Here is a 15,993-nt window from a genome sequence, read left to right as displayed (position 1 = left end):
TTCAGACTGAAATCTATTTTAATTTGCTTTATACAGCACATGTGTTTTGGAAAGAGATACCATGTCCTTACATCCAACATTTGTTGAATATATAGAAGGCGCTCGTCTCTATTTGGAATCAGAAACAGACAAAGATAATACGAGCATTCGGGAAGTCAAAGCACATTTCTGTAATTTCATTCGTAAGATGATAAAGAACTTTTCACGTGAGTGTTTTATATAAATCAATTTTTGATGCACAGTTGATTACACAGTGAAAAAATTTTTTTTTCTTCAAACAAAATTAAAGTGGAAGCTTGTGGAACTCTACTATCTCGTGATTTAAAAAGGAATTTATTCAATTTGTTTGCAACATGGTCTGGACCATTTGCAAAAGCTCTTGGTATATCATCACAAATTGGTACGACAGTTGATGAGGAAAAACTTCAATTTAGTGCTCTACAGGTAATTAATTTAAAGTTCATTTTTGAAAATTTTTAACTTGTAAATATGTGTTTTTTTTCAGGCAATGTCTGCATTATTGTCGTGTGGCCCAATCTTTCATACAACCTATTTGGGAGATGATGGAATTATCTATAAATGGCTGGATTGCTTACTGGTTTCAAGAGATGAAAAGGTGTGTTATTTGCATATTTACAATAAGGTTTTTAAAAATCGATTGTGCCCATAGAAATGGTATAAATAATATTAATACTACCCTCCGTTCGAAGCCATATGTCCCTTTTGGGATTACTCACGGACTTAATAGGTCTGAGGACCTTCAGGAAGACATTTTCCTCGCCTGGATTTTGAAATATTGGGTCGTATGCAATAAAAATGAGCTTAAGCTCTTATCTCACTTTTCAGTACCAAATTTGTGCTTTGATGTGTAGTAAGGTGTATCATTTTTGTATGAAAATTTTTTTCAATAAGAATATTTCAACTATTTATGGAAACGATGTGAACTAAAAGATAAGACTTTAAAATTTCGAACAAAAATCAAACGTCTTAAAAGACTTCAAATCGTTTTCTTTTTGTCGAGGAATGGAAGCATAAATTAAAACTTCGATATTTTTTACATGAAACGAATACTTACTCTCCCTATAAAAAAAGAAAAAAAATTGGACATGAATATTCAAACAAACGTATGCAAAATTTTGGAAAGTTTTAGTCATATATTCTTCAGATGACGTTCTGATGTAAAAATTCTATCCATTTTTTTTTTTGAAATTTATCTCAAAAAGAAGAATTGAAATAAAAACGGTCCAAAAAGTGTGTACAGGAAAAAAAAATTCTATGGAAGAATTGTAGAAAAAAAATTTTACCGTCAGATTAAATATTTATCATTTTCATCAACCTTGAAAAATAGAATAGGTCAGATTTTATAGATTTCCTATGGAGTTAAAATCTGATCCCCATCCAGTATTGCACCTTCAATACTTATGTTGAATGTTTCTGCCTTTTATTGCACCACTGTTTTCTTTACTCATTTGTTTAACTGTTTTTTTTTTCAGGTTTATCAACTTGCTCGCGATACTGTGGTTTTATTACTTGAAACAAATCCTGATATGGGACAATTGCTTGAATGGGTTATTGATCGCTGTTACACCTCAACACCAAGAGAAGCTGATGCTTGCTTTTTGTCATTGGCATCAATATTTAGTGCAAGGTAAGTTGATTATTTTAAGTATGTATATATTTTTTTTTGAAATTGTAATTTTAAAAACGTAGCTATGTTTTTGTTTTAACGAAACAATATTGTAATTCTTTGTATTTATTTTTTTTTTTAAACTAATTTTACAGAGAATATCCATGTGACCATTATACATCCGTTATCAATGTCACTTTGTTGATGACGGGTTGTCCACGAGTTGAAATACATTCAACTGCTCTGCAATTACTTCAAATACTGGATAAACGTTTTTTCGGAAATGTTGGACCATTACATACTGAAAATGAAAAAGGTAAGTCATTAAGATTGTAATATAATTGAAATGTTTGCAGGAACAAGAATAAAATATTAAGTGAATTATTTTGAATTTTTGTTTTTGCTCTTGTTCTCACAAATGAAAAGCCTATATGATTTTGTTTTAGTATTAAATAAATTTCACCACACTTTGTGTTGCGAAAAGTTACGCCAATTACTCAAGTTTCATCTAAATTAAGTTCAAAAGACCTTCCTGACTCAAAAAATTTACTATTTTATACAAAAAAAGTTCAACTTAAAAACTTCATTAACATTCTTTTTACAATAAAAAATATACGTAGGTATGATTTAAAACCGAGGTTGATTCGCAATATGAAAAACTTAATCTTTGGAGTTACTTTCATTTAATTGCAATTTAACATAGTTTTAAGATTTTCTAGTTTCGAGTTTTTATCGTACGTTGTTAAGTTAGATGTGTTTAAAAAAGTTAAATTACTTTCAGTTCAGATATATCATGCACCGCATAGTGTGTATGTTCATAATTATATAAAAGTTTCTTGAAGCATATACCAATCGCGTTCTTATTACTAACTAATATATTCCAAGAAATAAGAAGGTTTTAGAAGAAGTGATAAGAATATTTCAAAAATGGCAATCAGTAAAACTTATCGTATTGACATTAAAAGCTCATTTGGTGTATGTCAAGTAGTAAGTGAAGCGTTTTTTGTGTTCTTAAAACTGTGCAACTTTAAATAGGGTAATAGCAAAAATTGAGAAACATGTGTTACTCAGTTGGGGAATAGGGAATTCAAAAAAAGAATAAAGTACAAAAATACCCACAAACAAAAAAAAAAAAAAAAAATTGCCTTGTATTTATCTATATTTGTACCAGGTTCATACACCTTTGTGAACACTTAACTAACATTTATGTAAGTCAATTTTCATTTAATTAAAATTTTCTTTCTTAAAACAAAATAAACAGACATTGCTCAAGTGTAAATAATTGACCCTTCAAAGTTAAACAAAAACTGGACTTAGGTGAAAAAGGATTTTTATTTTTATTCAACATTAATTGGTTTACAAAGGATGCATACCTTTGTTGGTTAAAAAATCATTGTTGTGTGTAAATATTGACAAAGTCGTTTTTAACTTGTATAACCTTTGAAAAAACTTTGCAAAACAATTAAAATTACAAAATCAAAGTATTGTTTTTGGCAAGAACAAAAAAAAAAAAAAAAACAAATTACATTTGAAAGTAAGGTCATTGACTTATGTTTTTATGCCACTGATTATATTGTTGTTTTTGTTATTCAATTTATAAAAAATAGACAACTATGTGGGATTCATGGAAAGAGTGCTTTTATAAGCCAGTGTAGATTTGGTTTGTTAAACAAAGAGAGTATAAGCTGCACACACTTTAAAACCGTTTTCATTAAAAATAAACACGTTAACACGGTCATTCTCCTTTAATATAACATTTAAAGTCTCCATTTTGCATGTGGCATTCATGATGGGTGAGGCATATTGCATGATGTTGTGATATGTGCCATAGCGATGATGTGGCAAAATAACAGTGACCATATTTACAAAAAATAAACCAAGACGGGACATTCTGGGGAAAATCGGGACGAATAATGCATGTGTAGCATGTCGTATGTGGAATGTTACATGCTGCATGCTTCGTGTTTTATGTTTCATCTTGTATGCTATCACTTTTTATTTGATAAAGCAATAAATTAAAAAAAAAGAAAGAAATTGACTATGTCGGTGGAATTTCGACCACCGGGTGATACAAAACTACCTATTAATAAACACGCGTATATAGATACCGTTTAAACCCTGCCTTAATATCAATGGCAATTTTGTTTTAAATCTCAAATAAAAATTTACTTTTTGAAGATAAATAATCGAAAGGATAACTTTTCTCCAGAGGGTTTAAAACTGAAATCCTTCTTTAGCTAGATCAACAAGTGATTTTTTTGTTTTCATAACTTTTGGATTAGTTTCTACTTCATCATTACCTATTAGTATGAAAGCTTTTCCTTTTTATGCTTTTACTTTTTCGGGAATAATATTTCCCCAGTGAATATTATTCCAGAACTTGTCTTGAAATGCAAAAAAGTTCTATTTAAGTTGATGGAAATCCTGGAAAAAGCAATGGAATAAAGCTTTAAAGTTTACAACTGGTTCAAAGCTTAAATTTATTTACTATAACATGCGTTGGTTTTTGTTTACGTTTTTAGATTTAGTAGAGTAGTAACCATCATTGGGTATTAATATGAATTTTTCATACGCTTGGTAAGCAATGGGATGTTATCAATCAATATACGTAAAAACACGAATGACCAATTTTATAATTTAAGGGCCAATTTATTGAGCCTCCATTAAATTTTGAAATTTATCGCTTTAGTTAACGGCCTCGTTAAACTATTGTCGCCCTTAAGTATACATCATTAAAAATTAATTTAATTCACTCTTCTTTAGTTAAAGTCCTTACTTTTAATGGAAACTTTAAATTTAAAACTCTGTTAAAAATATCCTAGGGATTTTTTATTTTGTTTGAAAAATAATCTGTCAAAAGCTACAATTTTGTCAAATCAAATAGATTTGAATTGGAAGAAAAACCAAAAAACTATGACCCGTAAGTATTTTGCAGCTGAAAACGCCAGAAAATGCAAGAGATTAACGATATACCAGTGGTAACCAAAGAATGCTACAACCTACAATTGAAACCATGAGAAGAAGAAGGAGTTAAGTGAAATTTTTAATTTTTTCCATCGGTGTCAATTAACAACTTAAATTTAAGTGTTATCGGCATTCATCTCGTGTCATTGGTTTAGAAGTAAGCTTTATATCTCTTCCTCTCATGGCTTCAATTGCAATGTTATGTATGTTATGTATGTATTATGCAGCATCTCAAAAATGATTAGTTTTGAAGTAGAGAACATAATCTAGTAGATCTAGTATTATCTGTGCGAAGTAGACAAGAAATGCATTAATTTCTTTGAATCTTGTTCTTTTTTATGGTATAAATGCATGTGTGTATACCTACAAAAAATTCTAGTCTGGACTTTTTTCATAATTGTGATGTTTTTTTAATAATTCTTTAGCTCATTTGACATTTTTCAAATAAAATAATAATTCAAATAAAAAAAATAAATGAAATGACATTTGACACTAATGGAGAGTGAATAAATAGAAATTCTGTTTAAAACCTCCATTAGCTCTAAAAATCCCTCTTAAAAGGTCGAATTTGGTGTTTTAACTAAAACTACTTTTAAATTTATTGCTCAATTAGTTAATGATGCCAAACTTTAAAAAAATCCTTAAAAGAGACTGAATTAAATGAAATTGGTTTTTAATTTTAAAATTCCCTTTTTTAATGGCGATTTAAGTTTAATGGAGAGTCAATAAATTGGGCCTAAGAGATTGATGAATGCTTAACAACAATCAACCAGTTTCATTTTTTTGTCAGGAAAGGAGTTTTTTGTATGTATTAATGATGATTAACAAAATTGAAATTGACAAAAAAAATTACACATACGCCATAGTGACTCAACTTCTAAAATGAAGTACATTTATTTTCCGAAGAAAAAAAAACCTTTTAATTAGTATATTATAGCCGCATAGGTACTTATATGTGTTTGGGTGTTTAAAAGAAATGTTTTTTAATGAAAAAAAAAAAAAAAAAATATTAAGAGGTGACGATTTTCAATTTTCGGTTTCCATTGAAATTACATGAAGAAAATTGAATTGTTTCTTTTGACTTTTGTAGTTCGGTAATCTAACTTCATGCGGGAAATATTTTTGTTTTTTTCAATAGAAAATTTTACGTTCTACAAAAAGACCTCTAAAAACTTAACGCTAAACTTATAAGTTCATTCAAGGCTACTTTCAACCTACTCAAGATTTGGGTGATTTTGATTTGATTACAACAAAATTTAATGCAAAATAATAATAAAACTTGTCCAAGACGCGTCCAAAACGCGACCGAGATGGGTTTAACACGCGACGTGTTCAAAACGCGACTGAGACACTTCCATGACGCGACCGACACGCGCCCGAGACGTGACTAGACGCGTTAAAGACGTGTTCAAGGACACAAAGTCGCCCAATATCTTAAAAAAAATAAATTTTCCATCTTTGAGTCAGAGGCGTAGCTACCGCTGTATCAGCTGTACCAATGTAACAGACACGCTTTTTCATTTCTGCTAAGAAATAGCTAGTTGAGGAAATTTTTCCATATTATTTGAGTTTTTGTATTCTGAAAGGTTCCGAAAGGGTACAAAACTTAAAAAATATGGAAAAATTACCTAATAAAAAAGTCGGATTTCTTAAGAAAATAATTTTTATATCGGTTATTTATGGAATATTCTCAACAATGTTATACCATTTTGAAAAGAGAATTGAACACACCAACTTTTAAGGTAACTTGCCGAAACATCGTAGTGCATTTTTTTAACACTACGGTTCATTGAATTAGAGTCATGTAAAATTTTTTAATTCTTAGTTGGGCAAAAAAGTAATATTTGCTTTAAAACTGATGCAGCTGAGTTAAAATTTTTGAATGCATTTGGTAGCAGGGTTATTCAAGGTTCCGTAACAAAAGAAAAAAATGAGAAAAATTAAGATTTGTAGTCACGGCAAATGAAAAACCGTCACAGGGTGACCATTTTTTTCGATTTTTTTTCAAATGCCAATAACTCACAAAATGTATGGCTGCGATTTTTTAAAATTATTTTTCTGATAACTGTCACCACCTACCCTATCTACCGTTTTCGTTTCGACGTAAACTTTTGGGACACCCTGTATATAATATACAACGTCTGTAGAGTTTTCAATTACATTCTTTATAAAATATTTACCTCTTGCATTCGCAGTCTTACAATGCAATTTTGCTTTCGGAATTATTCAGGCAGTCTTTTGATGATATATTTATATATGAAAATAAAACAACATTTTCATAAATATAAATCAAATCTTTATGTCTGTACCTACTCCTACTTATACTTCTTTTCTCAATTTTCTTTTAAAATACCTACATAAGTTCCAAGGTAATGAAAAGAGAAATACTTTTGTAAGCTTCTATCAAAACTTTATATGTGGATTTCTCAATAAATGCTGAGAAAAATGAAAATCAAAGAGAAAGTTATTTTAAATATTTGCTGAACACTCACAAAAATGCAATCATATTTTTAAATTGGGGTATGCCGTCGGAACTGCCATTCAAAAATTCAAGAGCAAACTTATGTATTTTTTCTTTGGCATTTACCAAAAAATCGTTTTAATCCAACTTTTTGACAAGAATTTAAAGCATAAAATACTGAATAAAATTAAATACAAAACTGTCAAAAAGCTATCCTATTTTATTTGTAATTAGTAGAATTATCGGGTGACTTTTTTCTATTAAATAAGACGTGAACGGTTAGTTGACAGATGAACTGAATTCTTATAGTTTCTATCTTTTCATATTATTCAAAATTGTACGTATTATTCAATATGGAATCTAAAAAAATCACATTTAACTTCTTTAGACTAAGTCCAGTCAAAATAAAGAACCTGCTGAACAAAATTGGTATGTATGTACGTTTGATTTTTCATCAACAATGATTTGCCAAAAGCCCCCAACTTTGCCACAACATCAGTAAAAAAAGTTATTCAATGCTAAATAATAATTTAAAGGTTCCATTCCATTCCATTCCATTCCATTCCATTTCATTTCATTTCATTCCATTCCATTCAAGCCTTAAACACCAACACTTTAAAAAAAACTGTGAAGCTTTGTTCTTGTATCACAAAAAATGTCATCAAACTTTTTTTCCATACGAATACGAACGTTCACTTACAAGATAACGCTTCATTTATTTTTTTTTTAAACCTGGAGCGATGAAAATGAAGCTAAGCCTTTAATTTTGTTGGATAAACTATTTCAGTACTACATTTCAAAGCATGGTATCAATTAGTTCAAAATTCCCAAGTTTTGTATTAATTTTCGTTTTCTAAACGGTCACTGTGGCGTATGAGTAATATTTTTTTAAACAAATTTTGGCTAAGAAATTAGTCCTTTGAAGACTTTTGAGACTCAGGGCCTTTAGGCGAAGCGCCTTCTATTTTGGTTTCATTGTGTGACTTTTAAATAGGTCTAGTGAAGCGTTGTTCAAGATGCTTTGAAGTCTTCGTTTAAAATTTCTTCCCTCGCACATCTACCCTTTTTAAATCTTACTCGTTAACCAACCCCGCATAGTTTCTTCTGCGTTTCAAGCTAAAAAAGCAAGGTTTCCAAATAATTGTTGTTAATTCTTGCCTTTCTCACTAAGGTCCAATTTATTCACACTCCATTAAATTTAAAGTCGCCATTAAAAAAGGGAAATTTTAAAATTTGTATGCGATTTTACAGTTTTATAATTTTTAATGGAGCCTTTAAAAATAATGGAGAGTGAATAAATTGGGCCTAAGTGAGTTTTAAAAACACGATCAAACTAACCAAATAGAATTAAACTTCACTAATCTTAATTTTTATTTTTTTCAGAAGATGAAAAAGCAGGAACTCTTGATATTTTGCTTAGCAATGCATATTGCCGTTCACAACGTTTCCTCTCCAAACAAATGGCCCAGCTACGACCCGAGTTGACCATGTCTATGTTTTCTGGTAAGTACAAAATAAAAACGAAAAAAAAAAAAATTCTATTTACATATTATTTATTTTTCCATTCACAGAAATAACTCATCGTTTCCAAACGGCACGAGAAGAAGTACGGGCTCTGCTGTTGCAATGTCTGTTGCCCTGGTTACAAAATATGGAATTAGTAGCAACAACAGTTCCACCCGCAACGCCCTTATCATACATCATGGTACGTTATCCTTATTCTTTTGTGGAAATGTTTGCATAAACCGTTTTTGATGTGGTGTGCAAATTGTTTCTTTTTTCAAAAGATGACTTTTTTTTTTGTTCTATATTTTTCCTCCTCGTTCGTATGATTTTTTGTTGCTTTACGTTATTTTTTTTTTTTTGTGTTTCTTTTTTCAGTATTTCCCAGATTCTGGAACACGTGGGCGACGAGAAGGTACTGGCTCAACAGAGGCTACAGAGATGATATTGAATAATCTTTTTTACATTACCGCAAAGGTAAGTCCTTAAACCCTTTATTTTTCTTAGAGGTGAATTATTATTGGTTCAATCTCAACTGGCCGGAACAATATGGTTTTTGCATTTCTGTTATTCCCTTTTAGTTGCGGAAATGGATTGCATTCGTTTCGAAATATCAAAATAATAATTTTTGCATGAAATTTTAATTTGTTTGTGTAAAACAACTAAATTTGGAATATTGATTTACGATTAATCGGAAAAACATAACCTATCTAACCACTTTTTTTGTACGATCGATGAGTGTCGTACAAAACCAGCTTCGTATGGTTTTAGCCATGACAAGAATTAAAAAAAAAAACCATTAATGAATTTTGCCTCTAGAGGGCGCCATATAAGAAATCTTTGCATGTCCTTCAATCAGTAGACAAGAAAAACCATTCAAACAATACTTAATTCGTTAAATGGTGATTAGTAGTTAAGAAGCCATGAGGGAACATACAGACCAGTGTTGCCATTTCGAAATTAAAAAAAAAAACATGAGTTCTGATTTGCAAAAAAAAGAAAAGATCGTATTGAGCGATGAATAAAACAAATAATTTCGAATTTATTTTATAAAATAGTATCAATAAAGTATTTTAAATAAAGATTGCTGGAATAAAACATGAATAAGTTCATAATTTGTACTCATTGGCTCCGGATTTAGAGAAAGCCTTATTTAAACAAAAATAAAACATTCATTTCACTTCCAAATTTAAAAAGTGCTATGATTTTAAAAACCAATTAGTTAAAGGTGAACTACCTCTAAGCCAATTCTAAGTTTAGAAGTATCTATGTTTTATTACCAACTTCTATTTTTTAACACGGCGTGGAAGCCGAAATGCATGTTTAAATTGAATTTTCATTTTTTAAATCAATATAATTGCGGTTGTATTTGAAAGCGGTATAAGTCCATTTTTTCATGTTTCGAGATGTTTACTTTACTTTTTTAAGTTTTTAAAAATATAGCTAAATGTTAGCGAATTAGGGTGTTGCATTTCACATTAATAAAATGTCAAATTTTAAAATGCAATTAATATTATAACAATTCTCAAAAAAAGTAAAACAAAACATGTTTTCATATAATTGGATTTTTTAAATGTTAAAAATAGAAATAAATTTAAAAAAATCTTATTTTTATTAATAATCAAGTTTATTAGGAACTGATTTATTTATTTACCTAGTAAAAAAAATTAAACTAAAATAAATTAGACTTCTTAAAAAAAATAATGACGAATTATGCTGTTTTGGGCTTGTGATTAATAACATAGTAAAAGGATGAAATTATCTTCCTAATTTGATCATTTACTCATTTTGTTTGTATGTAACTCTTCATATTCAATGAATAAAATAAAAAAAAAATTAAGTTCAAACATTGAAACAGTACAAAGTTGAGAAAAATTTGAATATTTAATTTGTTCAAACTAACTTATACTTTTTTCATGGATAATAATATGTTGAATTCGCATCCTTAAACAGAAAAAATCAATGGAGCCAGTAGTGTGAAATAAAAATAAAAACCATTAAAATTAAACCGGCTTATTTCATTGGTTATTTTATCAAACAAATGATGTCACTAGATTTTGTTCAAGCTTTGTTTGAGGCCTCACAGCTCTTAGACAAGACCTAGAGCTCTATTCAAGGCTCTTAGAGCTCGGTCGAGGCCCTACAGTTCTTTTGCGGGCCTGTTAAGCTAAAGCGCCATCTGCTTTCCTAGAGCCCAAATAAATCGCGAAAAACCGTGTTTTTTTTTTAATGATAAAAAGCAGTTTTTGCATCGATACAAAAATCTCTGAAATCTTTACAATTGAAAACTTTTTACCATGCGTGAAAATTTCAACAAATTCAGATTTTATCAAATTAACAACACCACTTCAAACAGCTCGTACAACCTTGGACTTTTTCTTGACTTCATGCGCATAATTTTATACTAATTTAACACGAAAAATTTAGAATTTCGCAAGAAATTTTCTATATCACGAAGCATTTAGTAGCAATGTAGGTGAAATTAAGTGGAAATTAAATGTTAGTAATTTCACTAACATTACAAAATATGTAGCTACTCGTACGTTCTCTTAATTCGCACATATCTCGATTTTGTATAAAGTAAAACAAAAATTAAAATATTTATAAGGATTGTAGGGCTTGCATTAAGGATAATTTTATAAGTTTTTTTTTTTCAGAATACTGAAAATTGTAGATGTGGTGATGGAGAATTTACAGTTTAAACTTTAAGTAAAAAATGCTAGCCAGAAAATTTGGATTTATGGTGCAAAAAGTATTTTAAGACATGATTCTTTGAAATAATTTAATTTAGATTTACATACATATATACAATACATATATGAATACGACAGTTTGGAAATTACATATTTAATTGCTGTCTAGAATCCAGAGTAAACTACCCATAGGAATTATTTTATAGAACATTTTTTGAGAATATCTAAATTTTGCGGTTTCATTAGTATAAAATTATTTGCATGGAATCAAGAAGAAGTCCGAGCTGTTTGAGGTGTTTTTAATTTGAAAAAAAATTGAATTTTTTAAATCATTTTGTTTAAATGTTCACGAATAGTAAATAGCTAGTTTAGTTATTTTTTGTTTAAAATAAGAAATCAATTGAAAAGATTTCAGAGAATTTTTTAATTGATTCATTTTATATAGTTTAAAAACTGTTTTTCAAAAATTAAAAAAAAAAATACAGATTTTTTTTGCGATTTATGTTAGTGTATAGTAGGGTGTCCGTTATTTCCCAAAGTGATGTTTTCGGGGGAGACACCCCTGAATCGAAAGTTTAGAAAGTTTAGGGCCTAAATAAGGGGAATTACGCAGGTCATTAACCCGTGCCTCTAGGGTCATACTTTCCCTATACAAATTTGTATGGGAAATTTTTAACTCATACATAAAATTTTTTTTCTCTCGAGTTAAATCATCTTTTTGTAAAATGTTTGATAATTCTGGTTGGAAAACAGTTACTTTAAAAGATCACATTCAAAATTTTCCAGTAAAATAATTTTTCAAAAATTTCAAATAAAAATTTAAAAAATCAAATTTTTTGATTTATACACACATTTTTGAATGCAATATTTGAAAATATTTAAAAACCAATAAAACTGCATCAAAAATTGTGTGATAGGAGGTGTACTTTAAGAATAAAAAAATAAAACGTAAAAGCAAAAACTACGAAAACAGCTAATAATTTCAAAAACCGAAATAAAATATAAAAAAAATTTTTAACGGGAAATTTTGAATGTGATCTTTTAAAGTAACTGTTTTCCAACCAGAATTATCAAACATTTGAAAAAAAAGATGATTTAACTCGAGAGAAAAAAAATTTTATGTATGAGTTAAAAATTTCCCATTTTTTTTTTTGCTAAATTCCCCTTATTTAGGCCTTAAACTTTCGATCTAGGGGGTGTCTCCCCCGAAAAAATCACTTTGGGAAATAACGGACACCCTAGTGTATAGCCACTAAGATTTTTTTCGAAATGATTCCTTGAAATCACAGCTGTAATTTATTCATTTATAAGTTCCATACCTTTTACCTTCAATATAATGAAAGCAACTTTGTCTGTCTCCTGAAAGTCAGCCAAAACAATTCGCACTTGTCTTTATGTGACTAACAGTTGTTCCACCCGTGACATTTTTTATATAAAGATAATCACTTTTAAAATTATAAAAAAATTGTTATAAATAAGCAGAGATTTTGTAAGCAACTACATAGGTACCCTGCCTCAAAATCAATTCCTTTTTTTTTTGTACCACCCGTAACAGTCGTAAATATCTACCATAAATTTTAAAAAATCAAGTTGACATATTTTTTTTTACCAATTGATTAAATTAACAAAACAATAAATTAACTATACAAGTGTCACCCGTGTCCATATAATTCCCTATGTATTAACATTATAAATACGGAATGTATAAAATCTTATCCAAGCCGTGCGTAGGTATAAATAGAAATATTTTTGTGAAACAGAAAGAAAAACAAAATAAAAACATACGTAGGTACTTCTAAAATTAATGTAAGCATAAAATATACAAATTTAAATGGAAGCTGTAAATTTGTTTGAGCTCTAGTTTATTTTCAGTAATGCAAGTAACATTCCCAAAACAACTACAAGCAAAAAAAAAAAATAATAACCTAAATTGGTTTACTAGAACGAATACTTGTTTTTTTTTTTTTTTAATTTTGTATATTTCGTAGTTTCACACATTAATTATTCCTATTCATAAATTTTGCAACATTTTCAACTGAAAAATCTATCTGAAAAGATTTTTGAATATTATTCTGAGAAATTAAACTCCTGCTCAAAATTAACGCACACTTTTTTCTTCTTTAGTTATACCCCTGCGTCATATTTTAAAATGGCTTTAAAATTATTTGTTATATTTTTTATGTTTGCTTATTGTTTAGCAAGTCAGAAAAATGCTAAACTGCAGCAGTATTATCAACCAAAAAAAAAATGATAAACCAAATTTAGCAATTCAAGGTCTGAAAATTTGTTTTTGTAAGAAAAAAAATTTAAATAAATAGAAGCACGTGACAGTTCTTTCCAATAAAATTTTATTCAATACTTGGCATTGTCTCCTCTTGCGCATAATGATAATTTGGAGTCGTCTGTTCATTCCACGAATTAACTTTATAGGTTTTATTGTAACTTTTCTTTCACTGCAGTTTTCTGTTGATAAAGAATGCTTGGAGGTGGATTTCGGTCGCAAATGCATTTTTTCAACATTTCCTAGACATGTTCTATTGAATTTAAATCCGAATATCTGTGTGGTCAATTTAAAGGTGGCATATTTTAATCTTGAACGCATTATCGTGCATCAGACTGAACTGTGGACCAAATCTGGGGGTGATTGGAACCGCATGCTGTGAGGATATCAGTCAAGTATATTTGGGTACTAAAAGTAAGTCTAGGAGAGCTCACTAACTCCGTACGTGTTGTATAGCTGATTTTACTCCATGAAAATTTATGACTCATCTCTAAAAGGTTCGCGGGTTCTTCAGCATCTCCAAATCTTCCCCACAAACTTTTTATTCTATACCTTCAATTTAAGCTCACTCCTGTCTTATTTGATAAAATAACCACGATACTCTGAGATAAAGTAATAATAGGACTTTTTTGTAAAACAAATATGCAGGAGCAGGAGTGTAGTTAGAAGACAGAAAGAATGGTGTTTAAGGATATTTGTTATTTGAATATTATTTTTGACTGAATTCTACTTAAAAGTTTCTAAAAAACAGTATGTTTCCAGAAAATGGTAACGATGCTGAAAATAATTTTTCAAGGAATGGACTTTTTTTTTTTTATAAATATTGAAAACCAAAATTTTATTTGAAAAATCTACTCTAATAAATTTTGTTTTGGAAATGAAAAATGTACCTCAATTAAATTTTGTTTCAGTGAGCCTTTTACTAAGCATTCAAAACAAAGTAAATTTTGCAATTTGTGATAAATGCATGAAATTTTCATGATTGGAAGATGTTAAAATATACGCATTGAAACTATTTTGGGTTAAAGAGTGTTTTTTTTTAGACTTCATTCAATTTCAATTCAATTTTGTTTTATTGAACATACTATATACAATTGACTTAAGCTTAACTTATTTCTAATAAGATACATTGATTGATATAAAATTTGTTGGCACATATGGGGCCTAACCTTATACAATGGATAAAAGATAAAATATATATAAATATAGTACATGAATAGGCTTAATTTTACAAGTCTGCTGACTAGGTTATCCTCGGGGTGTTCCGTCCCGGTTGTCCAGTTGTGGTATTGATAATGGTGGGTTGGGTGGTATGGCATTTAGCCGCGGTAGTAGGCCGATTGCGTATCGGCGTAAAAGTAAACTACTTCCTCGTTGTCGGTTGGGATTATGTGTTCATCCAGAATATCCAAAGCACTAAGGTTTTTTAGACTTCATCTGTCAACATAATTGTTTATGGAATATAACACACATGCTGCCGCTGCCGGGTTATTTTTTGATGCTGATTGCTAAATAAAATACAATAAACGCACATTTTGTCTACACCTAAAAAAAACACCCTTTTGCAAGGAATAAATGTATATAGAATTGATTTATTAGTAATACATAGGAAAGACAAATTTTTTAATAGAGTTCATTGATTGTTAACAAAATTTTATTATTTACCTGGCCTTGAACGAGGTCATTCAAAAACAAATGCAAGAATGAATAATACCTTTTTAATGAAGTGACAAAGTAGGATTCGATTCAAAATCTCGAAAACCGAAATCCCATTAACACAAAATCCCGAAAACCTCAAATCCTGACAACCCCAGAACCTCGAGAATCCAAAATTTCGAAAACCCAAAATCCCGAAAACCCAGAAACTCATTATTTTTCGAAATCGAAATCCCGCAAAATTATATAAAATTAGAAATTTGCGTATACATTTTTTCTGGATCTTGGGCTTTCATGATTTTTTATTTGTGATTCTGGGTTTTATGAATTCTGTCCGTCTCCCGAAAAAGTATTAAAGAAATTAAAAAAAAAAGATATCTAGTTAATAAAGAATAAAGATTGATTAAAAAATTGCATACCAATTTAATAGTAAATAAAGTATCAATAAAGAAGTGTCATACCGAAATTATACTACTTTATGCTACTTGTGAACCCATACGTACGTTAACGTATTGACGCTGTATGTCTCTATCATTTTCTTTTGATTAAATAGAGAGAGAGAGAGCAATATTCAAAACGTTAACGAACGTTTGCCGTAGTTCGACCCCAGATTTTGCTTGAGACTAAAATATTCATGCCTATTACAGAAGACGCAGTGACTCAGTCCCCGGGAATCTACTCGATCCGCAACTGAATCAAATTTCAATCTGTGAACTCTCCGAGATGAACTATATTATCGATCCTCGAAAACACACTAAACTGCTTACCGACATATGTCATTGTTGACACTTACATAGCCAAATGTCAT

At 29.5% G+C, this 15,993-nt stretch overlaps 1 protein-coding gene and 1 long non-coding RNA gene across 7 annotated transcripts in view; one reads left to right on the top strand and one right to left on the bottom strand.

The window, feature by feature from the left end:
- LOC129908149 (protein furry) overlaps nt 1-15,993 on the top strand; it is a 52,420-nt gene that overhangs the window by 17,354 nt on the left and 19,073 nt on the right. For all 6 annotated transcript variants that reach the window (XM_055984473.1, XM_055984471.1, XM_055984470.1 and 3 more), the window contains 8 exons: nt 37-206; nt 290-444; nt 506-616; nt 1,494-1,648; nt 1,783-1,943; nt 8,436-8,555; nt 8,624-8,757; nt 8,934-9,032. In XM_055984473.1, the coding sequence (XP_055840448.1) occupies nt 37-206; nt 290-444; nt 506-616; nt 1,494-1,648; nt 1,783-1,943; nt 8,436-8,555; nt 8,624-8,757; nt 8,934-9,032 (1,105 nt within the window). The remainder of the gene's footprint in view (nt 1-36; nt 207-289; nt 445-505; nt 617-1,493; nt 1,649-1,782; nt 1,944-8,435; nt 8,556-8,623; nt 8,758-8,933; nt 9,033-15,993) is intronic.
- On the bottom strand, nt 6,781-7,234 carry LOC129908151 (uncharacterized). Its single transcript, XR_008771227.1, has 3 exons — nt 7,084-7,234; nt 6,949-7,027; nt 6,781-6,826 (listed from the first exon to the last, which is right to left on the bottom strand). It is a non-coding gene; the product is annotated as an uncharacterized LOC129908151 (long non-coding RNA).

Source organism: Episyrphus balteatus, chromosome 2, assembly GCF_945859705.1.
Source record: "Episyrphus balteatus chromosome 2, idEpiBalt1.1, whole genome shotgun sequence".
Taxonomy (NCBI): domain Eukaryota; kingdom Metazoa; phylum Arthropoda; class Insecta; order Diptera; family Syrphidae; genus Episyrphus; species Episyrphus balteatus.
This window is presented reverse-complemented; position numbering and strand designations above follow the sequence as displayed.